The sequence below is a fragment of the Cyprinus carpio genome, chromosome A3 (genome assembly GCF_018340385.1).
Source record: "Cyprinus carpio isolate SPL01 chromosome A3, ASM1834038v1, whole genome shotgun sequence".
Taxonomy (NCBI): Eukaryota; Metazoa; Chordata; class Actinopteri; order Cypriniformes; family Cyprinidae; genus Cyprinus; species Cyprinus carpio.
The window spans coordinates 5,792,877-5,816,423 of NC_056574.1; the positions used below are offsets into that span (position 1 = coordinate 5,792,877).

General features: G+C 37.4%; 2 protein-coding genes across 4 annotated transcripts in view; one reads left to right on the forward strand and one right to left on the reverse strand.

Annotated features, from left to right (window-relative positions):
• LOC109060746 (ubinuclein-2-like) overlaps positions 1–22,599 on the reverse strand; it is a 29,149-nt gene extending 6,550 nt beyond the window's left edge. Inside the window, exons 1-15 of one of the 3 annotated variants that reach the window (XR_006155907.1) lie at positions 22,039–22,599; positions 19,665–19,781; positions 19,414–19,515; positions 18,713–18,844; positions 16,592–16,689; positions 15,589–16,045; positions 13,874–13,944; positions 13,555–13,791; positions 12,199–12,309; positions 10,528–10,671; positions 10,389–10,439; positions 7,872–8,979; positions 6,695–6,890; positions 5,340–5,408; positions 4,938–5,201 (exon numbers count right to left, since the gene is read on the reverse strand). Coding sequence is in view for 2 of the 3 variants with exons in the window: in XM_042734233.1 (XP_042590167.1) it covers positions 5,155–5,201; positions 5,340–5,408; positions 6,695–6,890; positions 7,872–8,979; positions 10,389–10,439; positions 10,528–10,671; positions 12,199–12,309; positions 13,555–13,791; positions 13,874–13,944; positions 15,589–16,045; positions 16,592–16,689; positions 18,713–18,844; positions 19,414–19,515; positions 19,665–19,781; positions 22,039–22,308 (3,210 nt within the window). In the remaining variant the exon portion in view is untranslated. Of the gene's footprint in view, positions 1–4,673; positions 5,202–5,339; positions 5,409–6,694; positions 6,891–7,871; positions 8,980–10,388; positions 10,440–10,527; positions 10,672–12,198; positions 12,310–13,554; positions 13,792–13,873; positions 13,945–15,588; positions 16,046–16,591; positions 16,690–18,712; positions 18,845–19,413; positions 19,516–19,664; positions 19,782–22,038 lie in introns of those variants that run through there. The other 2 variants (XM_042734233.1, XM_042734247.1) reach the window with 2 other exon arrangements.
• Positions 218–3,583, forward strand: LOC109060776 (telomerase RNA component interacting RNase-like). Its single transcript, XM_019077939.2, has 3 exons — positions 218–822; positions 998–1,075; positions 3,236–3,583. The coding sequence occupies exons 1-3, from the start codon at positions 538–540 to the stop codon at positions 3,341–3,343; spliced, it is 471 nt and encodes a 156-aa protein (XP_018933484.2). The 5' UTR covers positions 218–537; the 3' UTR covers positions 3,344–3,583.
• Positions 22,600–23,547: the final 948 nt, after the last annotated feature.

The following is a 23,547-nucleotide window of genomic DNA, read 5'->3' on the forward strand; positions in this document are numbered from 1 at the left end:
TATAAATCTTTACTCAGAAATTGCTAATCGCAAGTAATTACAAAGGAACGGCAAGTAGCACATTGAATTCAACATGAAATTTTGAAGCAGAAAGACTAAAACTGTATTTTCTTGTCAAATGCATTCAAATAAACAAATAATTCCTGTATTGTTTATTTTAGGTGTTTTGTTCAGTCGCTGCTGTTCTTCCTCCGGCCTGCAGGCGGCGGCGGCGCGCCACTCAGAGCTCTTGACCGCTGGCCGCAGATGAAGTGCAGTATGGCGGAGCGACGCTGAAATACAACAAACCTGTGCGAAAAACACCGGGATAAGACCCCGAAACCCTGCCGATTCCTCCCACGATCCGACCGATCTGCGATTATAACCACACGCGGACCCGCGGCTCGGTAATCGCGCTCGCCGTTGACGGTGTTTCAGTCTCGTCGCGACACTTTATGATCCCATAACAAGACAAACCAACGCATCCTTCTTTCGTTTTCACCTTTGTTACGTTTAAAATACGAGTCTTTATTTATTATTTGACCAAGCAGTAAAACGATGGAGAAAAAGCAACATAAATCAGACAGACATCCTCACCATCACCAGTCCTCCAGCAGCAGCAGCAGCAGCGGGGAGTCCGGCGGCAGCAGCCCGGCTCACGGGGCGCCCAAAGCGGCCAACGCCTTCGCCAACGACGGCAGCTTCATGGAGCTGTTCAAGAAGAAGATGGAGGAGGAGGAGAGGAGGAAGAGAGAGACCGAGGAGGAGGAGGAGAAGACGAAGAGCTCAGCTGCGGCAGGTCAAGCGCCTCAGGACCAGAAGCCGCTTGGCGTGAGCAGCTTTGTAAGAACGGCAGTGGACGCGCTTTACTGTAGCGTAACACACACACACACACACACACACACACACACACACACACACACAGACACAGACAGAGAGAGAGATTCGGGCTCTGTTCGGGTCCCTGCCGCTTCCTGAAGCCCGTGTAACGCTGTCAGTCTGTTCCTGTTTGACTCAGGTGGGCAAGCGGAGAGGAGGCGCGAGACTGGCGCTCAAGACCGGGATGGTGGCCAAAAAACAGAAGCTCGACTCCGAGGTGAGAGATGTGCTGTCCGGTCACTATTTAATAACAGTTTAAATTATCTTGTTATTTGTATAAAAATGAAAAAACTGTATTATTTTAATTATGACGTTACTTTATCGAGCAAATTCATACAGTACCTCTTACAAAATTTAAATCTTTCAACGGCTCTGGATTTAAAAGGCCGTTGCTATGCGACAGACCAACGGTCCGCGGCGCGTTTTACGGAAGACCGTTACTGAATAAACACTAGGGATGAGCGATACCACTTATTTTGTTTTCGATACGATACCCATACTTTTAAAGGGATACTCCACCCCAGAATGAAAATGTTGTCATTAATTACTGATTAATATGTGGTTTGATTAATGTAAAAGCTTCGTTCGTATTCGGAACACAATTTAAGATATTTTCCCATAGTCCCATAGACTGCCAAATGAATAACAGTGTCAAGGTCCAGACAAGTATGAAAAGCATCATCAGAGTAGTAGATTTGTTCGTATGTGGTTCAACCGTAACATTATGAAACGACAACAATACTTTTTGTACACGAAGAAAACAAAAATAATGACTTTATTCAACAATTCCTCTGTGTCTCTCTAAATCAGCGTAGCAACATGTGGGCGAATCTGAGCTGTACGCAGGCGACGTACGCTCTTCTGTATCAGCCATTCCACAAGGATAAATGTTTTTACGTGTATTTACGCTTTGGTCTGAAAGAAAACAGTGCATCGGCGCAGCGCGGCTGATACAGAAGAGTGTTAGCTGTCTGCGTACTGCTCAGATTTGCCAAAATGTTGCTACGCTGATTTAGATAGACTCAGAGGAGAGGAATTGTTGAATAAAGTCATTATTTTTGTTTTCTTCGTGTACAAAAAGTATTCTCGTCACTTCATAACGTTACAGTTGAATCACTGATGGCAGATGGACTATTCTGACGATGCTTTTCATACTTTCCTGGACCTTGACACTGTTATTTATTTGGCAGTCTATGGGACAGTCACAAGCCTCCCGGTTTTCATCCAAAATATCTTAAATCGTGTTCCGAAGACGAACAAAGCTTTTACGGGTTTGGAACGACATGGGGGTAAGTGATCAATGACAATTTTTTTTATTTTTATTTTGGGGTGGAGTATCCCTTTAAAGGCCAGTATCGGTACCGATACGATGCTTCTAAACTTAACTTTTAAATTGTGAAATTTATTAAATTACTTTGAGTAAAATGAGTAATGATATCCACTTAACTTTAGATTTGAAACGCATTTTAACATTCAATATGCCTAAATTGCAACTTATTAGGTTGTATTTTTGTTGACACATGGTTAAAATATGTTTACTGTAGTGGTAACCATGGAAATCTACAAACACTGTAGTTGAACTACAGTAAAACCGTGGCTCATGTTCAATGAAAGGCTGTTGCACACATAAAATGTATGCTTTATATTAACATTAACATTAAAAATATGAACGAAAAACTATGTGAAAAAACATAAGAGGGGAGTTAATGTTTTATGTTTTCTAGCGAACAAAGCAATGAAATATATTTTTAGTTTGTCACATTTTTTCCATAACAATATTCCCTTACAAATGTTTAAATTTTAGTTTAATATCAATTTGTGATTCAGATATTTGTAAAGTGTATTAGCATACTATTTAATTCTTACATGGTGTCCTAACCGTCTAGCAGTATTAAAGCAAAGTATTAAAAGAGAAATTTCCAAACACACGAATGTTTTTTTTTTTTTATGATAGTTTTCACTCACTCTGATCTTTTTAATTTTTAATTAGTAGGCTTCTGCTACTTTACCTTTAAAGGATTAGTTCACTTCCAGAATAAAACTTTCCTGATAATTTGCTCACCCTCATGTCATCCAAGATGTTCATGTCTTTCCGTCTTCAGTCACAAAGAAATTAAAGTTTTTGAGGAAAACATTCCAGGATTTTTCTCCTTACACTGGACTTCAATGGGAACCAATGGGCTGAAGGTCCAAATTGCAGTTTCAGTGCAGCTTATATATATATATATATATATATATATAATATTTGTGTGTTAAAATGCTATTTATTTCTGTGATCAAAGCTGAATTTTCAGGATCATTACTCCAGTCTTCAGTGTCACAGTTGTGCTGCTTCATATTGTTGTGGAAACTGATACATGTGTGTGTGTGGATGCAGGTGGAGGCTGGGAAAGGAGACGCCTGGACTAAATACATGGCAGAAGTGAAAAAGTATAAAGCGCATCAGTGTGGAGACGATGATAAAACCAGACCGCTGGTCAAATAGACTGAACTGCTTCCTTCACTGCCATCACGCCGTCTGTTCCTTCAGCTCCTCGTATCCAGGTCCAGTTTATCCCGTGCGCCGTGATGGATGGATTCTGCTTCTTTTTGAGCCGTTATTGTTTAGTCCGTGGCATTAGACCGATCTCGTTCACCTTGCTGGTATTTTGTACTCGACATGTTTGGTGCTTGAATGTCACCTGATGAAGATTGACGATGACGAATTAAACTCACCGTACCACCATATCTGTCCTGACTGTGATGTTCACGAGTCGAGATTAATGTGTCCGCTTCCATTTTACACACTTCACCACAGTTAGGATGCCATGCTTTGTCTTTATTAAAAACATTGCGTGTTTTTCAACTAGTTTAATAGTTTAGCTGCTTTAACTCTTCACGGTTCTCAGTCGTTCTGAATGAATCTTCATAGTTGTAGCAGTGGTTTAACTTTTAATTTAAAGTGATTTAAGTTAATTTGTCAGCATAAAACCTTTCCTAGCATTTCAAGATTTTGCTATACTTCAGAAAACTTTAAAGCAGGAGAAATGTTTCAGAACTTAAAATTAAAAATACAATTATATATAGAGAGCGTGAGCGAGACTATATAAAATTTTATTTTTAATTTTATAAAATTGTGTATTAATTTCATTTTCCAAATAAAGAGGAGTTAAAGAGGAGGGATTTAAGGACTATGAATTAAAAATGTCCAGAGACATTTGTGTTTCTAGTTATCCTTATTTAAGGAAAAAAATAAATAGTTTGATAATTAAAAAAAAAAAAATCAAACATTTTAGATTAAATTTAAAGTGATATCAACCCTGTATAAAAAGTAAAACAAAATGAGAAATGTTTTTTACTCGTCACCAAAATAAAAAAAAAACACTTTCATTATTCATGTAGGTCTGTGAACATGTCAGTTTTTCTCCTTTATTATGTTGAGGTTTTAGAGTTACCTCATTTAATTTCATATATGACTTTGATCATTTTAACTGTTAATACAGGGGAAAAACTCAAAACAGGACACATGGTCATACATCTACAAGAATAAAACTGGTTATTAAAGATCAGACTTCTTAAGATTAAATGGTCACTCTTAAATACACTCAAATTATGATTTATGATTAAAAATGAAAGACAATATCAATAGATAAAATGTTTGTTGAACCTACTTCAGTTCAAGTATGAAACGACGCTCGAATACACTTCAAGAAAAAGGCCGCTCTGAGAGAAAGCAACTCTTTCTTAATCTAAATTGTGAAAACTTTACATTCAGACCAAAATCACTGGGAATCCTGTGAACAAACAGCAGAAACCCCACACACACACACACAGAGTTCTGACTAAGGCTTCTGCATTTTTATTTTGCTTGTGTCCTGAAATGCAAGTAAACAAATCCTGAAAATTCAAGTATATTACAATGCCCTTCAGCATTTGGTTTTCAGTTTGTTTGAACATTTTAAAGGGTGTTTTGTTGGTGTACAGCACCGGAGACACCGACCCACACCAGAGAGGGAGGAACACCCGTCAATATTCATACACGCCCTAAAAAACAAACAATCCCTCATTTACAGAAGCTGCGCACTAATCAACATGCTAACACACACACACACACTCGTGTTTCCCTCCCCGTCACAGTGATCAGGTCCGTCTGTGTAAACATTGATACATATGTACAACCCACGGAGCATCATTCAGACAAACATCATTTATCAGCATCAATATTCAAATGTGTATAAAAATGGTTCCGTCTCATTGGATGGCCAGCAGACCATGCATAAGTGGGCGGAGTCAGTCCTGGGTTAAGGTTCTATGATGTCATAAGTTCTTCCTCTTCAAGTCTCCGCCCTGAGTTTGATTGACATCTGCACACAGATACAGAGAGAGAGAGAGAGAGAGAGAGTGTGTAATGAAGCACAGCGACTCGTCCCGACTGAAGATGATGAAGAAAGCAGCAAACGCACGCGTGCAGGCAGCGGGAGCGTCGCGCGCTCAGCGTTTACCTGAGCAAGCCAGCTGCAAGTGTGGCGGCAGAGCAGCCTGAGCCCCTGATATGAGACCCTTTAACACATCTGAGGAGAGACGGGACACAGACACACACCCCACGCATGAGACACCACACGAGACACACAGATTCAATGAGAGGAAACAGATTCATGATGAGACACGTGATGAAGAGCAACAACACACACACAGCTGCAACGTTTTATGTATTTTAAGCTCAATGATGATGACAGCAGCATCACTTGCAAAAATGGAAAATACTGCAAGTGTACTTAATCATGTACTAAATAAGTAAATAGTCTCTAAATAGCTGTACACACACACACACACAGAGCAGCTAAAGAGGGCTCACACAAGCCTGTCTAGTACATTAAAAGTAAATAAATAATCAAAAATAAGTCTGAATTATGGACATTTGTAAGTAGAAAATTGCATGTAAATGACTGAAGGAATGTTACATTTACTGAGTCTTTGCTTCATTAACATGAATACTGAGAGATTGAAGAAACCTTTTTCTATTAGTGGAATCAACTGATTAAAAAAAAAAAAAAGGTTTGCATCTGAATATTTATCACTATCAGAATTATCCTGATACACATTTGTCACAAAGACCACTAATGCATGTTTATTTTATAATAATTTATTTATATAATTTTTTTTATATATATAATTTAATTTAATTTATTTAATTTATTTATTTATATAAATTAATATAAACAACTTAGAAATTAAATTATAAAAAAATATAATTTATTTTATATTATTTATAATTATTATTTCCAATACTGATTACTTAAAGTCACAGCAGCAAAGGTTATTTTCATGGCAAACTCAAAATAGTAGAAATTATAAAAATAATAATAATAAAACTTCAATAAATAAATAAAGAACGGATTTACGATAATTCAACAATATTTCCTTACAATAATATAAAATATGTATAAATTATATAAGCTTTTTTAGCTTGCTATTTGATTGAAAATTAAAAAAAAAAAAAAAAGTTACTTTTTTTTTTTTTTTTTTTATATCCATTAATTAAATTTCTGAATAGATCTGTTACCTAATATCATTTAATATGATTTATAATACTGTTACCTAATATCATTTAATATGATTTATAATATAATATGATTTATAGTCACACTGGTTATTCGTCAGGGTTCAATAAACACACACATGTATTAAGTCCACCAGCGAACGCTCATGACACAAACGAGTATCAGGAACATCACAGCACTGACAAAGAATTTAAAAATGTAAACAGCCTAAGACTGTGTCGAATTCACCTTTCTAAGACTTAAACAATAATAATGGTTAATAAACTAAGCCATATTAATTGATGAGCTGGACTCACTCTGAGGAAGGGTGAACCCTGAGCTGCTGGCGTTGGTCGAGCCTCCGGTGGTCGCCGTGGAAACCACAGAGGAAGGCAGATTCAGCAGGTTTGGAAACTGGAACGGGAGAGAGACGGGAACCAGACCCCCCAACATCCCGAAACCCAGCGGCAGAGATGGACCGGCCGACCCGAGCAGAGCGCTGGAGGAAGACACCTGCAGATGAGGAGGAAAAACATCATCATCGTCATCATCATCATCAGCACACACAGCAGACCTTTATGAAGGCCTCCTCAAACATAAAACTAAAAAAACAAACTTTTCCTATGGAGTCTGATGGTTTAAATTTTTGTAAAAATTTGCCAACTAATAAAATGAGTGACAAAACTACATTTTAGTAATGGCTCATATTTTGAGGAATACTTAAGAGTTCAAGTAAATCATTACTAACTAAAGAAAATAATAGGACTCTATCAAAAAAAATTAAAAAAAATAAAAATGAAATAAAATGTAAATTAAATAATTAAAAATATCTTTAATGTTAATTAAAATAAAAAAAAAACAATAAAACACATTAATTATAAAACTACTTATTCTACTAAAATTTACCAAAAAGTATTAAAAATAATCCTTTTTAATTTTTATTTTAATTAAACATTTTAATTAATAATTTTAAAAATTTCCATTAAATATCCAAATTAATTTAATTTACCAAAAAGTATTAAAAATATTTCTTTTTAATTTTTATTTTAAAAATAATAAATTATAATAAATAATAAATATTTTATTCTAATGTATTGTTTTTCCTAATTTAATTTATTTTTTTTTTACAATAAATTGAAAAATTACAATTATTATAATTAAATAATTAATATAACAAAAATAATTGCATTAGTAAATTAAAATTATTTTTTATTTAAATCAGATTATATTTTAGTTATTTGTTACCAAGGATTAAGAGGTTTCTATAAGCACTATTATAATTATGCTATTAAATGAAAAAGAGACACATTTACCAAGAGATTTGGTGCTAAAAACAGGCCCTGAGTTTGATAGAAGTAAATAATAATGAAATTAAAAATCAATACATAAATAACTAATTTTATACACACTAAAATAAGTAAATTTTACTGAACATTTAATTAAAAACTTAAAAGCCCAAAACAGGCTTTGACTTGATCACATGAGCAGACAGACCTGTGAGAGTGGAGACGCTGTGGCCGTAGACACAGACGTGATTGTCTTCATTCCCTGATTAGCTCCACCCACTTGTCGGTGTCGCTGACTGTGATTGGCTGTCCCTGCCATGGGCGACGCACTGGTGGCCGGCTGCTTGGCGACAGCTGCGGTTGTCGTGGCGAGTCCAGAGATAGTGTTGCCCTGAGAAGAAGTCTTCTGCCCCACGGGGGCGCTGTAACCGCTGGAGACGAACCCTGTGTGGAAGCCCGGGCTCTTGGAGGCGTGCTGGTGCATGCTGGGTAATGTGGGCAGCCTGGAGACGACGGGCGAGGCGGTGGGTGTGAGTTTAATGATAGGTGAGCTGGGGTTGTGGGGCGATTTGGTGAGCGTGGCCTGCATGGGCGTGATGAAGCCAGGTTTGGGCGACTCGTGGTTTTTGGCTTGCGGCGTCATGTGGAAAGGCTGCACGGATTTGACGTTTATAAGCGACGCTGAAGAAGTGGCGGGAAGCGCACGTGACTGTGCCGGTGATGAGCTGTTATTGCTGGTTTTGATAAAGCCTGTCGGCATGGCGACCACTGTTTTTCCCGCCGGAATCTTCTGAGGGGCGTGAAGAGGTGATGCCGTTGGAGGAGGGCGGGGCTTAGCTGGAGACACGCCCATCTTGGTGGGCGGGGTCACGGCTGGTCGCTGAGCGGGAATAACTGAATGTCTCTGAACCGACGGCAGGACGCCTTTAACAGCTGGAGGTGCGGGCGAGGAGAGGACGCTGGGAGGAGGAGGGATGCTACCGCTCTTTTTGGGCAGGTGTGGAGACGCGTGCAGGGACTGGGACGGTTTAGGCGCGTCGGCGGACGGTGAGCTGTTGGACTGGGCCAGGTCTTTGGCGGCGCTGCCCAGCATGGCCAGAGCGTGAGAGATGGAGTCCAGCGACGGGGCCCTCAGGTCCTCATCTAGAGAGTCCGACAGGCAGATGGGCTCCGGCGGGGACCGCGCAGGAGGAGCGGCGTCTACAGAGACGGCTGGAGGAGGTGTGGAGTCCACAGAGATGGATGGACGCTGACATGCACCGCTGTCCTGAGGCTTGGGCTTCGCTTTCGGAGCCGCTAACATCCTTTTCTTTACTCTGAAAACAGAACGGTGCGATTTCATCAAGACCAGTGTGACACACCATCACCAGCTTACTACTGTACTGTGACAATATTCAACATGAAACACAATTAATGTAATTTCAAAAAATGGCAATAATTCAGAAAGGCTGCATCTGACAAACAGCGGCTGAAAACAGAATTCTTTAATTTGGAGAATTTGGAGAACAGAAACAGAATCAAGGCACTGTTCAGTCAAAACTGAAAATTTGCTGCTAATTTAGTAATCTTCAGGCCATCCAAGATGTAGGTGACTTTATTTCTTTAGTAGATCAGTAAAGATTTTTAGCTAAAACCGTAATGCAAGTCAATGGGTGCCGCCACTTTAAGAGCCAAGAAAGCATATGGGTCAAAGACGTTAAGATGTCCGCATCAAAAGAAATATACAAAAGTGATTTTGTGTCCATAGAAAGCACATTAAATTTAAGTGAAATTTATATTTTTGTGTTTTCTTTTAAGTTTTTTGGAGAATAAAATGTCAAAATTTTGTTGAAATAATGTAACATTGTCATTCAGTGTAACAGAATATTTATGTAAAAATTCAAACAACATGCTTATTCTGACGTGTACATATTAAAATATCTAAAAGAATAATGGAGCATACTAAATTTTATTGTGTTTTAAATTAGTAAAAAATTCTTACTGACAAATGGGCAAAACCTAGGATAGTGGCAGATGTTAAAAATGTAAAATTATAACTCGTTAGTATTTGGGGTGAATGTAATTAGTCTTTTAATATGTCATAAATAGATTTTTGTTGTAAATATGCCTGACAAGATTGTTACACTGAATGACATTTTACTGGGTGTCTTCTGTAAATCAGGGGGGAAAATGTATGATATTTATTTTTTGCTCAGAAAAACAAAAACAAAATTGCAATTAAATAAAACAGAAAACTTTTTGCATTTTTTTGGGGAAAAACTACAACAGTTTAAAGCAGTATTACACTTTTTTTTATGCTTAAACACTTTTTCGTCTTTGACCCATATACAGGCGAGATAAAATGAATCCCCGTGGCTCCTGATGATATACTGAGGAGGGACGAGTGCAAGTTCTGTGCAAGAAACAGAGGATAACTTAAATAATGTTTAGTTTCTTGCACAGAACGATGGCTTCGCTTTATAAGACCTCAGTATATCATCAGCAGCAACAAGTATTTATTTCGTCTTGCCTGTATAAAGGTATTGTCTGTTTTTGTTTTTTTGGATATAAGAGTCTTATATCTTGGATGGCCTGAGGATGAGTACAGTATCAGCAAATTTGCATTGTGTGAACTATCCCTTTAACAAGGCTCTCACAGTAGATCTGCACAAAGTAGGTAGGTCAGAACAGCTAGTTTGTGTATAAAAATAACCAGTTCCTCAAAAGAATAGGGCAAAGTACTTACGTATTTCCTGTGAGATGACTGTGAGCCATCCGGCTCTCTTTAAACAGCATCCTGAGAAACAGAGAAAGAGAAAGCCGATCATGCAGCACACTCTCTACATTATTTGACAACACAGGGGGGCTTTGGTGCAGAAACCCACCTGGCCTGCATCCATCCTTTAGGCCAGAGCGGTTTGACCTCCGTCTCCATGAAGACTTTCAGGTAATCTTCAGGCGAGAGTGAACTCTGACCCTCCAGCTCGTAACAGCCCAGCTTCACCCGCACCAGACTACACAGCAGAGACCTGAGCAAACACACACACACACACACGGGCAGATGTGAGATTACGGACACCCCAGGTGTGAACACACACAGCTTCAGCTGACAGCAGCAGCAGCTTGACTTGGGATCATTGTAATATTTAGTCTATAAACACATTTATTTAGTATAAATCGAAATGCACAAAACTGCTTATAACAGAAGTGTCTGTAATTTGGCCGATATTTAATTCCTCCCTTAATACATTCAATAGGCCTGCATGTCTACATTAATAATAGAATACAATTCGATATGAACAGCCTACATTTCTGCCACACCACCACAGTTAAAGGTAGTGTTTCTAAAGTAAATCCTCTGTAAATGTGGGTGATTTGGGGTTTGTAAGGTATTGTAACTGGACTGTTTTAAACTAGAGCTATTTAGTGCTCGTCTGCTGGAGGTCAGTCAGCGAGGAAACACATTTGTATCCATGCGGTGCGCTACACACCAGTAGCGTTCTTCCTCTGTAGCTGGCAGCGCATGCGAGTCATGACATCACTAGTGATCTCACCTAGTATTGAGTTTATGAAACTGCATGATTTGTACATTACACTTGACGGGCCACATATATTTTAATAAGGCAAGCTGTGGGCCATTTGAAATTCATCCATGGGCCAGACTTTGGACACCCCTGGAATAAGGCTATATTAGTTTTATTAAGTTAATAATAATAATCATTTCAGTATTATTAATGAAAAATAATCATACTAAATCAAACCTGACCCTAAACTGTATGAGTATATTAAATTATATTAAATAATAGTATATTAAATGAATATACTATTATTGCTTTTATTAAATGATTATTTTGAATTTGTTTTTAATTTTATACGATTCATTTTCATTTTGAAGTTTTAGTATTTTTGTTTGTTTGGTCATTTTTACCAGTTTGGGTTTTTTTCAATATGTTAATTCAGTTTTTATTTTTAAAAATTTTATTTCAGTTTTAGTTCTTCAGTTTGAAATTAGACTGAAAACTGTTAAAAATACAAACTGTTTTTATATTTTATTTTATTTTTAGTTTTCAGTTTTAGTTTTACATTTAGTAACTCTGCAGACACTTTTATCCTTATAGACACAGGAAGTGCTCGTAATATCAGGTTTCAGGCATTGCTCAAATAAGTACAAGCTAGAAAGAGAAGGAATAAATAAAGAGAAAGGCTTTTTTTTTTTAGGATGAAGTAGCGTCGAAAGAAATGAGTTTTCAGCTGTCGCTTGAAACTTTTTTAGTCAGTCAAGTTAGTTAAGATTAGAAAGTTTTAGTTCAGGATAATAACCCTGGTATGAAACCTGAAGATTATTCAAATCTTCTGGAATTACGGAATTAATTTGATCTAATCGCATTAAAACATTTCCAAGCCTCGTTTCTGTAAATCAAAAGGCTGGAAATTAAGCAGCTTTGTCTTATTCACATCGTCACACGAGCTTGAACCGATGTTTTGTCTGGAGCTGTTCCTCAAGGTCGACCTCGAGGCTCACTCTACTGACTGTTCCTGATCTGTGTGAGCTTCACCTGAGTTTGTCGTCCCACATAAACTTCTTCCTGGGTCCCATCACTCTTTTTCCTGGCTTCTCATCATCGTCGTCCTCGGAGCCGTTTCTGTCGCCGTCCTCCGTTTGCTGCCTGCGAAACAAGCAATAAAATAAGCCAAAAATTCATTTTTTTTTTCAGAGCCTTGGAAAACTTGGATTTATGAGGAAGCCTCATTTCAAAAATATGACTTCTAGACCTGGAAAATTCATGCAAATTCATAAAATCCTAAAACTGAATTATCATTTTTATATTTTTAATTTCTAGATTTTTTTTCTAATTATGCCAAGCATATCTAAAATATATTTAATTGGTATAAACCGTGAATAAAAAAAAAAATTATATTTTATATATATTCAGTAAACAAACAAATAAAAAAATAAATACAAATAAATTATTTCCTTCCTTTCTCCTCTTTTCTATCTTGCTTCCTAATCTAGTTGTCTAATAAACCTGGCATTGTATATTATGAATATTGTTTGTTCTTTGACTAATTGCTTTTGCTCCTCTTTTGTAGCGTCTGCTTAATACATAAATATATCATGTAAATCACAAACTGGAAAGTCATTCAAAAATATGATTTCTCAACCTAGAAAATCCTTAAAACCAAATGGGCATTTTTATAATTAATTCACTTTAATTTTTTATATTTCTTAATTTTTTTCTTTTTTTTTATAATAATGCATTTTTCTAGTTACACCAAGCTCTACAATATTTTATCGGTAGAAATTGTAAATAACAAATAAATATAATTTATATAAATATAAATAAATAAATAATAAATATATAAATATCTAAATTGAACATATTAAAGAATTAAAAAGTTGAAGAAAAAAGTTCTTAATTATAAATAAAAATTCTGAATATTTTGGTAACATTTTACAATAAGTTTCATTAGTTAACACAAACTAAGCAGGAACAATACCTTTACAGCATTTATTAATCTTAGTTAATGTTAATTCCATCATTTACTAATGCATTATTAAAATCAAAAGCTGTATTAGTGAATTAACATGAACTAACAATGAACTGCAGTATTTTCATGAACTAACATTAACAAAGACTGATAAACACTGTAATAAATGTATTGCTCAAGTTAGTCCATACATGAACTAATGGAGCCTTATTGTGTTACCAGTATAGTTATTTCTTTGACTAATCGATATTGTTCCTCTTTTCTAAGTCACTTCGGATAAAAGCATCTGCTAAACACATAAATATAAATCACACAGAAAAGTCATGTTAATTCGCTGGTCAAAAAGAGCAGGATCTCTAACCAAACTTCTGCGATCCTGAAATGTGAATCTGAATCATCTTTAGGTTCATCCAGGCTCTTACTTGGCGACTTTGGCCATGCAGTCCATGTTGTATCGCGCGATCTGCTCCGGCATGACGCTGCACACGGCCAGCTTGAGCTTGTGCAGCGGCGTCCGCAGCCGGTCGTCCTGGATGTTCAGACTCAGCTTCTTCAGCCGCTTCAGCAGAGCCTCTTTATTGCATGGCACGAAGGCCTCCAGATGAGAGTAGACGGAGGCGCGCACCGACACGGGCTGCTCCTGCACCTGCAGCTCAATGCTGCACACACACAGAACCAGTGAGACGCCAGATAAACACCACAGAGACTCTGCAAACCAAAACAACGGCCAGATGAACTCACTCCAGCAGGATGTTGTTCATGTCCAGTGTGAAAAACTTCTTCCTGCCCTCCACATCGAACTGACGAGACGCCTGGGGGATAAACTAGCATTTAACAGCAGCTCAAACGCTGTTTTCATGACGACAAACAGGTTAAAAATGCAGCAGAATATCAAAGGAAAAACAAAACAAAATGCACAGTTTGTCTGTCTGCTAGGATTACCCGCTGTATGCATAGATTTGAAGTAAAAGTGCAGCATGATCTGATCTACTGTTTTTTCTTCTTTCGAACCTTTCCCTCTCGCTGTTCTCACTGTTTCCTGTCTACTTTCTCTCCTCCTACACCTCTATCTACCTCGTCTCCTCCTCTCTCTCCTTCACAATCTGCCTGGAAAGAAGAGACCACACACACACACACACACACACACACACACACACACACACAGCAACCACGCACTCATAAAATTACTACAGAATCTAACTGTTGGGGATGACAGTCATTATTGATTAGTCGGGTCTGTGCTGAGCAGAGAAAGCCTTTTAAATAAAATACTGAATTTCACTTTGAAAAAAGAAATCAATCAAAATCAGATAATCAACAGAAGGGCTGCACAATTAATCAGAATAAATCTGAAATTGCGATACGGCATCGTTTGATTATGACATAACAAAGACTGCAATTTAATTGAACAAATTAAATTAGGAATTAGGACAGCCATAAATATTAGTCTTACTACTATAATATTCATAAATACTGTTTTTTATTTGCTTAATATTTTAACAAGAATAATTATACATATAATATAATTATACATACACATATATATAATTAAAACATTATAAATTAATTATAATTATAGTGATTTTACTATAATATATTATTAAATACAATAACTATTATAGCAATGATTATCATAATAATAATAATATTAACAATTATATAATAAAATTATTATATTTTAATTAAGTAATATATAATCATAATGAAGTATTATTATTTTAATACTCATATTGATATATAAACCAAACATTTTTGGATAAATTATGCACCCATACAAAAATAAATAATCTGTTTTTTTTTAGGGCTTTTTAAAAATTATTATTATTATTATTATGACTAAATACTATGGATGTAATGATTAACCGTGAGCTGGTTAAAAATCAATTCAAATATGTCAAAAATTTAATAAAACATAATAAATTCATATTACTTTTTAAATTGATAATAAATTATATAACATTTTATATAATAATATACTATAAAAAAGAATAATATAATTTACTACTATTATTATTATTATTATTATTATTATTATTATTATTGCTATTATAAGTATATTACCATAAAAATTAACAAATAATAATAAATATTATTATTCTTATGATACAATCACAACATTTTGTGTTGTGCAGCCATTCAAAAAAGCACCTTTTTTTTTTTTACCAGAATCTCAATCTTCGATTTTCGATTCCGAATTAAATCGAATTCGATTCCTCCCCCAAATCGTGCAGCCCTAGTTTAAAGTCAGACAGTGGATTTGTTACACAAGTACTGCTTTGGTGGCTGTATCACTGTTAAGCTATGTACACATGCAGACATATGAAGAAACAGTTCAGCTTTTCAAGCTGCATCTCTAAAGCCCTCCGCTTCATTACACTCCTGTTTCTGAAAGCGTCCCGTGTCACCGTTAATGAGTACGGCTCATGAGCTAAACTCAGGTCAAGGTCAGCACTCACCGTGCGCAGGTCCTCGATGCGTTTGAGAAGCGGAGCAGGAAGGCTGTTGGGAAGAGGTGGCGGCATCAGCCCCGTCTTCTGCACTCGCCCCAATCCTCCCGCTTTCTGGGCCGCCGCGGGGCCGTTCTCACTCTGTCCAGGACTGGACGGCCCGGGAGAGTCCAGCAGGCCGAAGTCCAGATCACCCATCAGCTCCTGCAGCATGTCGTTCTCCGTGGCTCCGCCCAGCAGCGACATCACCACCGGGTCAGAGGTCAGATCGGCCATGGACAGGTCAGCGCTGGGAGCGGCGGCGGCGCTCGGCGGAGCACGGATGAGCTTCACGGGGGCCGCCGGGGTCTTCTTGCGGATCTCCTCTTTCTCACGGGTGAAGCGGCGGATCATGGCGGCCAGAGACAGCGTCTCCTTCATCAGCTTCTTCCTCTTCTTCTTCTCCGGCCGGTTCAGAGCAGAAACACTGTCAGAAATTGTAAAACAAAATTACTATTATATTATTCTTAAAAATCCTCATTCTGTTAAACATTTTTATGTAGCAATAAAAATAATTATTTAAATATAACTAATCATATTATGATTTGAGTTAAACAATATAAATAGTATAAGATATAATAACTGCTATAACAATAATTAATTATTATTAATTGAAAGTCATACTGATATATAAATCACATCTGTATTCATTCCACCGAAAAATGAATACGGGTTCAGAACAACAATTCTTTAAACTTTTACCATGTTCACAAACAAGTCAATGTATTATTGTAATGCAGGCTGACAACATATTTCTTTAGACGTTCATGAACACATGCAAATACTCAAACCGTCTCATCAAATGAGACGCAGAGCTGAGGAATGGGCCTAGAGGCGGTTTTCAAAAAGCTGCACTTGGTTTAATTTTTCAGAGTATCTTAAAAAAAAAAAAAAAAAAAAAAAAAAAAAAAAAAAAAAAACACCAGTGAGGGTCAAAGATGTGCTTTTAGTGCTTGTTCACATCAGAACTCACCCTGGTTTGGGTACTTTGAATTTCCTGGGTTTCTTCTCCTCCAGACCGCCGTCCTGCTTCTTTTTCCGTCTCTTTATCACCCGCTCCTCTCCATCCCTGTTAATCAGAGCCGAGAACATCATCTCAGTCAACCGAGCCGTCACAGATCAGACAAAAATCACCTGCTACATCAGAGAGAGAAACTGACCAGTGATAAAGACTGCATGATTTAGTCAAACATGTTATAATGTGATTTCTTCAACTAACACTGCAGTCTAAACTGTGATATGCAAAAATGCACACTTTCCCCTCAGACATACACTCATATAAACTCCTGCTCCAATTGTATCGTGATATATTTGGCATCTGAACCAATCTGAATCATCTGATATTTGAATCGATTTTTGACCGGCTCGCGGTTAATCGTCACATCCCTATCATATAACACATTGATTATTTTTTTTTTTTTTTTTTTCAGCCCTAGTATAAACAACGGTGAAAGCTCTGCTTGTTTTGTATGTTCACAATTAGGGATGTAGCGATTCAGTCAAAACTAAAATTAAATTTTTAAAACAAGACCCAGCTCAAATAACAGAAATAAAATAAATCTCTTCATATAAACAAAATAAGGCTTTGTCTGTGCTCGTTCCATTTGAGAGGCAACCACTGCATTTTAATCATGAGCCAAACAAAGATGCTGCATACATGAAATTTGAAGCAAAAACAGAATGGTTATTTGAAACTATACATAAAAAATATCCGCATGAAACAGAAACAGCAGACGAGCTGAACGAGATGCAGATTCACTCTCTGCCAGCAGGTGGTGCTTAAAGCGTTTCCTTGGTTACCGCTGTAAACAAAGCACTTACGAACACTGCAGCAGGTGGAGCTTAAAGCGTTTCCTTGGTTACCGCTGTAAACAAAGCACTGACGAACACTGCAGCAGGTGGCGCTTAAAGCGGTTCCTTGGTTACCGCTGTAAACAAAGCACTGACGAACACTGCAGCAGGTGGCACTTAAAGCGTTTCCTTGGTTACCACTGTAAACAAAGCACTTACGAACACTGCAGCAGGGGGCGCTGAAAGCGTTTCCTTGGTTACCGCTGTAAACAAAGCACTTACGAACGCTGCAGCAGGTGGCGCTTAAAGCGTTTCCTTGGTTACCGCTGTAAACAAAGCACTCACGAACACTGCTGCAGGTGGCGCTTAAAGCGTTTCCTTGGTTACCGCTGTAAACAAAGCACTTCCGAAAACTGCAGCAGGTGGAGCTTAAAGCGTTTCCTTGGTTACCGCTGTAAACAAAGCACTTACGAACACTGCAGCAGGTGGAGCTTAAAGCGTTTCCTTGGTTACCACTGTAAACAAAGCACTCATGAACACTGCAGCAGGTGGCGCTTAAAGCTTTTCCTTGGTTACCGCTGTAAACAAAGCACTTCCGAAAACTGCAGCAGGTGGAGCTTAAAGCGTTTCCTTGGTTACCGCTGTAAACAAAGCACTTCCGAAAACTGCAGCAGGTGGAGCTTAAAGCGTTTCCTTGGTTTCCACTGTAAACAAAGCAGCCCTGCATTTATGAACTTTAATATGCTTTATATAGATGCAAGATTAAAAGAAGAAATATTTTTTTCAGGCTGGTAGTTGTTAGTTGTTTCATCCCTATTAGTTGTTGTTGTTCTTGGTTTTTCTGTGTGTGTGTGGAGTGTGGAGTATTGTGACCTGCTGGTACGGGACAGTGATGTTCTCTCACGCAGGAGCAGAGCGTACACACTAGCTGGCTGTTGGCTGCAGTCTTTCCTGTGTTTAAGTGCAACTTTTTTTGCCCCGACGCAGGTGATGCGAGACAATGCAAGGCAACGCCACCGTCATCTTTCCTCAGCGCTAGTTCTTTGACGTCGGTTTGGTGCATCCCTGCCCTAAAAAGACTTCAGTGAAGAATATGGGGAAATGATGCATGAAGACTTTGTTTATTTAATTATTTAATAATGGTTTAATAATCATACTAGGTCATGTTGCAATTCGATTTTTGGATTAAATGTTCAACCCTATCATAAATTAGCACTGATAAACCATCATTCCGTCTCTGTATATAATGTGTCCTGTCTGCTCTAACAGCGAGGATGAGGCTGCACGTGATTAAGATGATCACCTTGAAGTGGTTGCCATCTTTTCTTCCGTCTTCTCCCTCGGATTCAGACGCGGCTCTGAACTGCAGCGTGCCGGTGTTGATGTAGAAACCGCCCAGTTTAGTGGTCAGAGACGCGGGAACGAGCTCGTCGTACTGTAGAGACACAACAGACATGAGGACAATCTGAAGAGTGAAATATACTGTCTATACATTCAATTACTTATAAGAAGTACATTTCTGAATATACATCATGCTGTATGCACATTAAGAGTGCAAAATTATTTGTAGTCCAAATTATTGTTCCTATGGGGAAAAAAAACATGGTGCACATTTGCACATTTTAAAGTGAACCTGCATCAATGTGCAGAGTGAAATATATAATCCATACAGTCATAAATTTATCAGAAAAACACTTTAATACACATTTTCACATATGTATAAGGATGATGGGTGAGACTGGATTTCAAAGTTGTTTTTTGTGTCGTTTGGGAGATGATGTGCATGTGGTCAAACAAAGCAAATGGACCAAGATGGGTGGTATCAAACAAATATAAGTGGTACTGCACATATTTTTATTGCACAATTTGGGGTTTTAAACATCTGCTATTGTCGATGCATGACACGATCGTCTATCGGAACAACTCGGTGATTAAGAGCATTTCGAGAAACAGTCAGCAGTGAATTTGTCCGTGAGGGTCAATGAAGCTGCCTCTCATACTCACGGCCTCAGAGTTGTCGATAAACGGATCCGTTTCATCGTAGCCGTAACCGATATCGATGAGATCCTGCATCCGGTCTCGTCTCTTCTTCTTAACAGTGTTTCCCTGAGACGATAACGCACTTGCCTCAATGTAAAGTCAATAACACATCTCACAACATTATAATATTTCTTTAACATGTCATAACTAGGATTAAGAGCTTTCTGCGTAAATAAAAATGCAGGTGGACGGGCGTCATATGAAAGATTACATACATATTTGCTCTCAAATTTCCTGGCCAGAGCCTCGACTTCTTGCCGCTCTTTGTCTTCATCTGCAAACGGGTCGCTGGGGTCCAGAGCTGGAGTGAGACCCTGAGGAACCTTCCTCACCTTTAGGAGCAACGGAAATGAACTCATTTATAGACTCAAAAGCAAACAGACACTTTTATGGATTTTTGTTAATTCATTCCAACTAATGTTCAGCTTAAATATAAATAACTCTCATTAATGTGCAATATGCACGCATTTCAAGTGCGATGTTTGTATAGGTTTTCCAGTGTACTTTTTTATTTTTTTTATTTAAAAATCTTTACATTTAAACTACTTGTCTCAAGTGTAATATTTAAGAGTCTCATGTTGCTTATGAAAATTGCCACATTAAAGTTGTTTTTATTCATGCATCAATCTTCACAAAATTGCTAATATTAAACCAACATGAATTTTACAATACAATACAATACATACCAAAAACTGAAAACAGAAAACATTTCATAACAGGGCTGCCACTACATTTAACATAAAATGACTAAAACACCAGATCTGTCAAGCTAAAGTCAAACCAAATATCACCTGATCAATAAATGCATTAAAAAATTGCATTCTTATCTTAAAAATGAGGAGAGACAGTAAAGAAAAGCATCATGCAACTGGGGTTCAAACCTACAACCTTTAGCAATACTGGCTCAATCTCAAACACTACACCACTCGTCATTACTACTGATGCAGTAACTATTATACCGTAAATTAACTGATACTTCTTTTTATATTTACGACAGATTATCTTATTATGGAGAAAATGGGTTTTGAACCTACAACCTTTCCAGCTAAGATATTTAATAACAACTAAACCACACACACGTCACTTATGTCAGTGTGGGATGATACTATTGTTAAAGTGTTGCATTTAAAACAAAAAAATTTTCACCTAAAGTATCCTACAGTATATTTACTTCAGGTTCAGTTCTCCTGGATGAGTCTGGGTTTGAACTCACAACCTTTACCAGCTCAGATCTTTAACCGCTGATTAATCTCAATCCGGTTACTATTATACACCGAATTATCTGATGCTACTTTATTACATTTATGACAGGTGCAGTGAAACAGAAACTTGGTTTGAACCTAAAACCTTTCGTTTTGCAGCTCAGATGTTTAATAACCACTAAACCACACGCATGCCAGTCTGTGATACTGCTGTTTTTAAGTACTAAACAGTGTTGGGGAAAGTAACTTTTAAAAATAATGAATTACAATATTGTGTTACTTCCTAAAAAAGTAACTTAATGTGTTACTTAGTAACTTTTTACAGAAAGTAATGCGTTATGTTACTTTTGCGTTACTTTTCTCATCTGCCTTGGCCTCATTTTTCTCTCTTCAGAAACAAAAAGAAAAAAGAAATACAAATGTAATGTTTATCTAAAGTAATTTTTGCTTATTAGTATGGTTGAACAATGAAAGTCAGCAGCAAAGACACTGATTCACAAAATGGAATTAAATACATAAACGATATTTCGCCGTCTTGGAATTATAAGGTGCTATCTGCATTCTGAGCAATTTTGAGATATTAACCTTCAAAGTTTTTGCATTCCATATAGAAAAGGTGATATGAGGAACAAGTCTCTTTCATACATGAATTCTAAATGTACAATATCTACATCCTCTCAAATTTGTAAATGGGATTTTTGGAACAGGTCAAATGCAGATAGAACCTTCTAATTCAAAAAAGTTCCGCATGGAATTATAAGGTTCTATCTTGCAAATCATTAACTGAAGCACCAATTTTCAAGAAATACAAACAGTTTGCTTATAATTTGTTTTAAAACATAAAATTAGTGTTGTAACAATGGACTGTCGACATGTATGAGAAAGGTCAACTGAATGCTTTCTATGACATTTCTTTCATATTTGAGGACAAACCATTTTTACTTGGTCAAGTAAAAAATAAAAGGCCATGCTTAATATTTTGTCCAGTGCATATGTTAATTTTAGACAGGGATATAGTGGGTAATTAAACATCACTGTAAGAACAGTTCAAGCAGCTACTGAAAGTGTGATGAATAAATACATGTTCACAATTATTCTAGATCTACAGTTAACATGAGGACAAAAGAGCTGTCAGTCAATACATGAGAAAACAAAGTAACGCATTACTTATTTGAAAAAGTAACGCAGATATTTGCTTGTAAATTTAAAAGTGATGCGTTACTTAGTTACTTGAAAAAAGTAATCTGATTACGTTACTCCCAACACTGGCTAAACAATTTTTTTTTTTTTTTTAAATAATAAAAGTTTTATTTAAAGTATCTCACAGTACATTTAGGACATGCGTTCGAACCCACAACCGTTTCCAGAGCCGTTACCGCTAACCCACCTGCAGGTTGGACTGGACCAGCTCGCTGTAGTTGAACTCGGCTGATCGCTGTTCGCTCGGTTCTGACAGGTTCAGGTTCAGGCGGACGGTGCGTTTGGGTTCGCCGAGATCCGATGCCGGTTTCCCGGTACCGAACAGCCCCCCGCCGGTCACACCGGCACTCGGTGGATTCTCCTCGTCCTCCCGTCGGCGCTTCTTTGACTCGGGGGCCGCCGGTGTGGTGCTGAATGAGGCGAGCGTGACGAACGGGACTTTTCTCGGGTCAGCCATTGGACTCTCCGGTTCTGCGCGAGCCCGAACACACACAGGCGCGTGCGCGCTGCCGACTGTTAGCTTGAGCTAAAATTAGCGCTTACACTGTTAAACAACACTTCAGTGGCGGCACGGAACGAAATGAACTCCGTTTTGCGTTATACAATATTCGCTCACGGCGTTCGCGTTGCATCCGTTTCATTTAGCCGAGTGTGAAAGTAGTTTTTGTTTGTCTCTGTGAAATTTCGGCAGCATATGTAGCGGCCATTTTCACCAGCAGTAAATACAGGATGGGGCGGTGGGGTCACTGGGCATGCGCGATACGAGCTCGGCTGATAAGCGACCAATCAGAAGTCTCACAGCGCGCTAAGACCCGCCCACTCTGAATACTCCAGCGCGAGAGGGCGGGGCTTCCGTGCGCGCTGACCGCGGGAGATTCAGAACCGCACAGCAGTGTGATTCATCCCAGTGAGTCGAATCTTTTGACTCGATTCACAAAAAGACTCGATCGGAGACGCAAGTTCAGTGTTTGCTTATCGTCATCTTTATTTTATTGTGATTTCTAGCACCTTATTTTCTCTTTTCACGTCACTGCTTTTATTGTGTTTGTTGGTATTTTATATTGAAAATGTAAATATGTAGATTAAGGTGACCAGATTTCTGAAATGAAAACCGGGGACATTTCCTAGTTCAGAGGTCAAAATATCACTGAAATTATCTACGAATTTAAAAATGGGGACAATATGTTTTATTATTATTATTATTATTGTTGTGGGTATTATACAGTGATGTTTGAGGAGCAAACTTACCCTAAGTTGTTTTTTTTTTTTTTTTTTTTTTTTTTTTTTTTTGCAATTCAACTGAATTCAAATGACACTGAAAAATAGTAAATAGTAACTATTACAAATAGCCTGGGGTGTAAAAAGTCCACTCCCTGGTAAGAACATCATTAAACATGATTTATAATTAATTTAACACACAATGCTCATTTAAACACTTTTTGGAAATTTGTAACATTTAATTTAAAAAAGCTGTCATCCCTACTAAAACACGAATTGTATTTTAATTCTCATCTCTGATAGTATTTGCACTCAGCCATTTTGTGCATTCAGCCAATATACTACAGCTAACAAATAAATCAATATCAGTTTACATTTTAGATTCATTCGAAAGTGTTTATGTTATTTAAACAAATAAAATAAAATAAAATACTGGGTTTTCACTTTATTTTAACCAATAATTTGTCCCCAAAATAAA

Coding starts and splice junctions, on each gene's coding strand:
- LOC109060776 (XM_019077939.2), top strand. CDS start 538: ATGGAGAAAAAGCAACATAAATCAGACAGACATCCTCACCATCACCAG. Junction 823..997: donor CGCTTGGCGTGAGCAGCTTT/GTAAGAACGGCA, acceptor TGTTTGACTCAG/GTGGGCAAGCGGAGAGGAGG. Junction 1,076..3,235: donor AACAGAAGCTCGACTCCGAG/GTGAGAGATGTG, acceptor GTGTGGATGCAG/GTGGAGGCTGGGAAAGGAGA.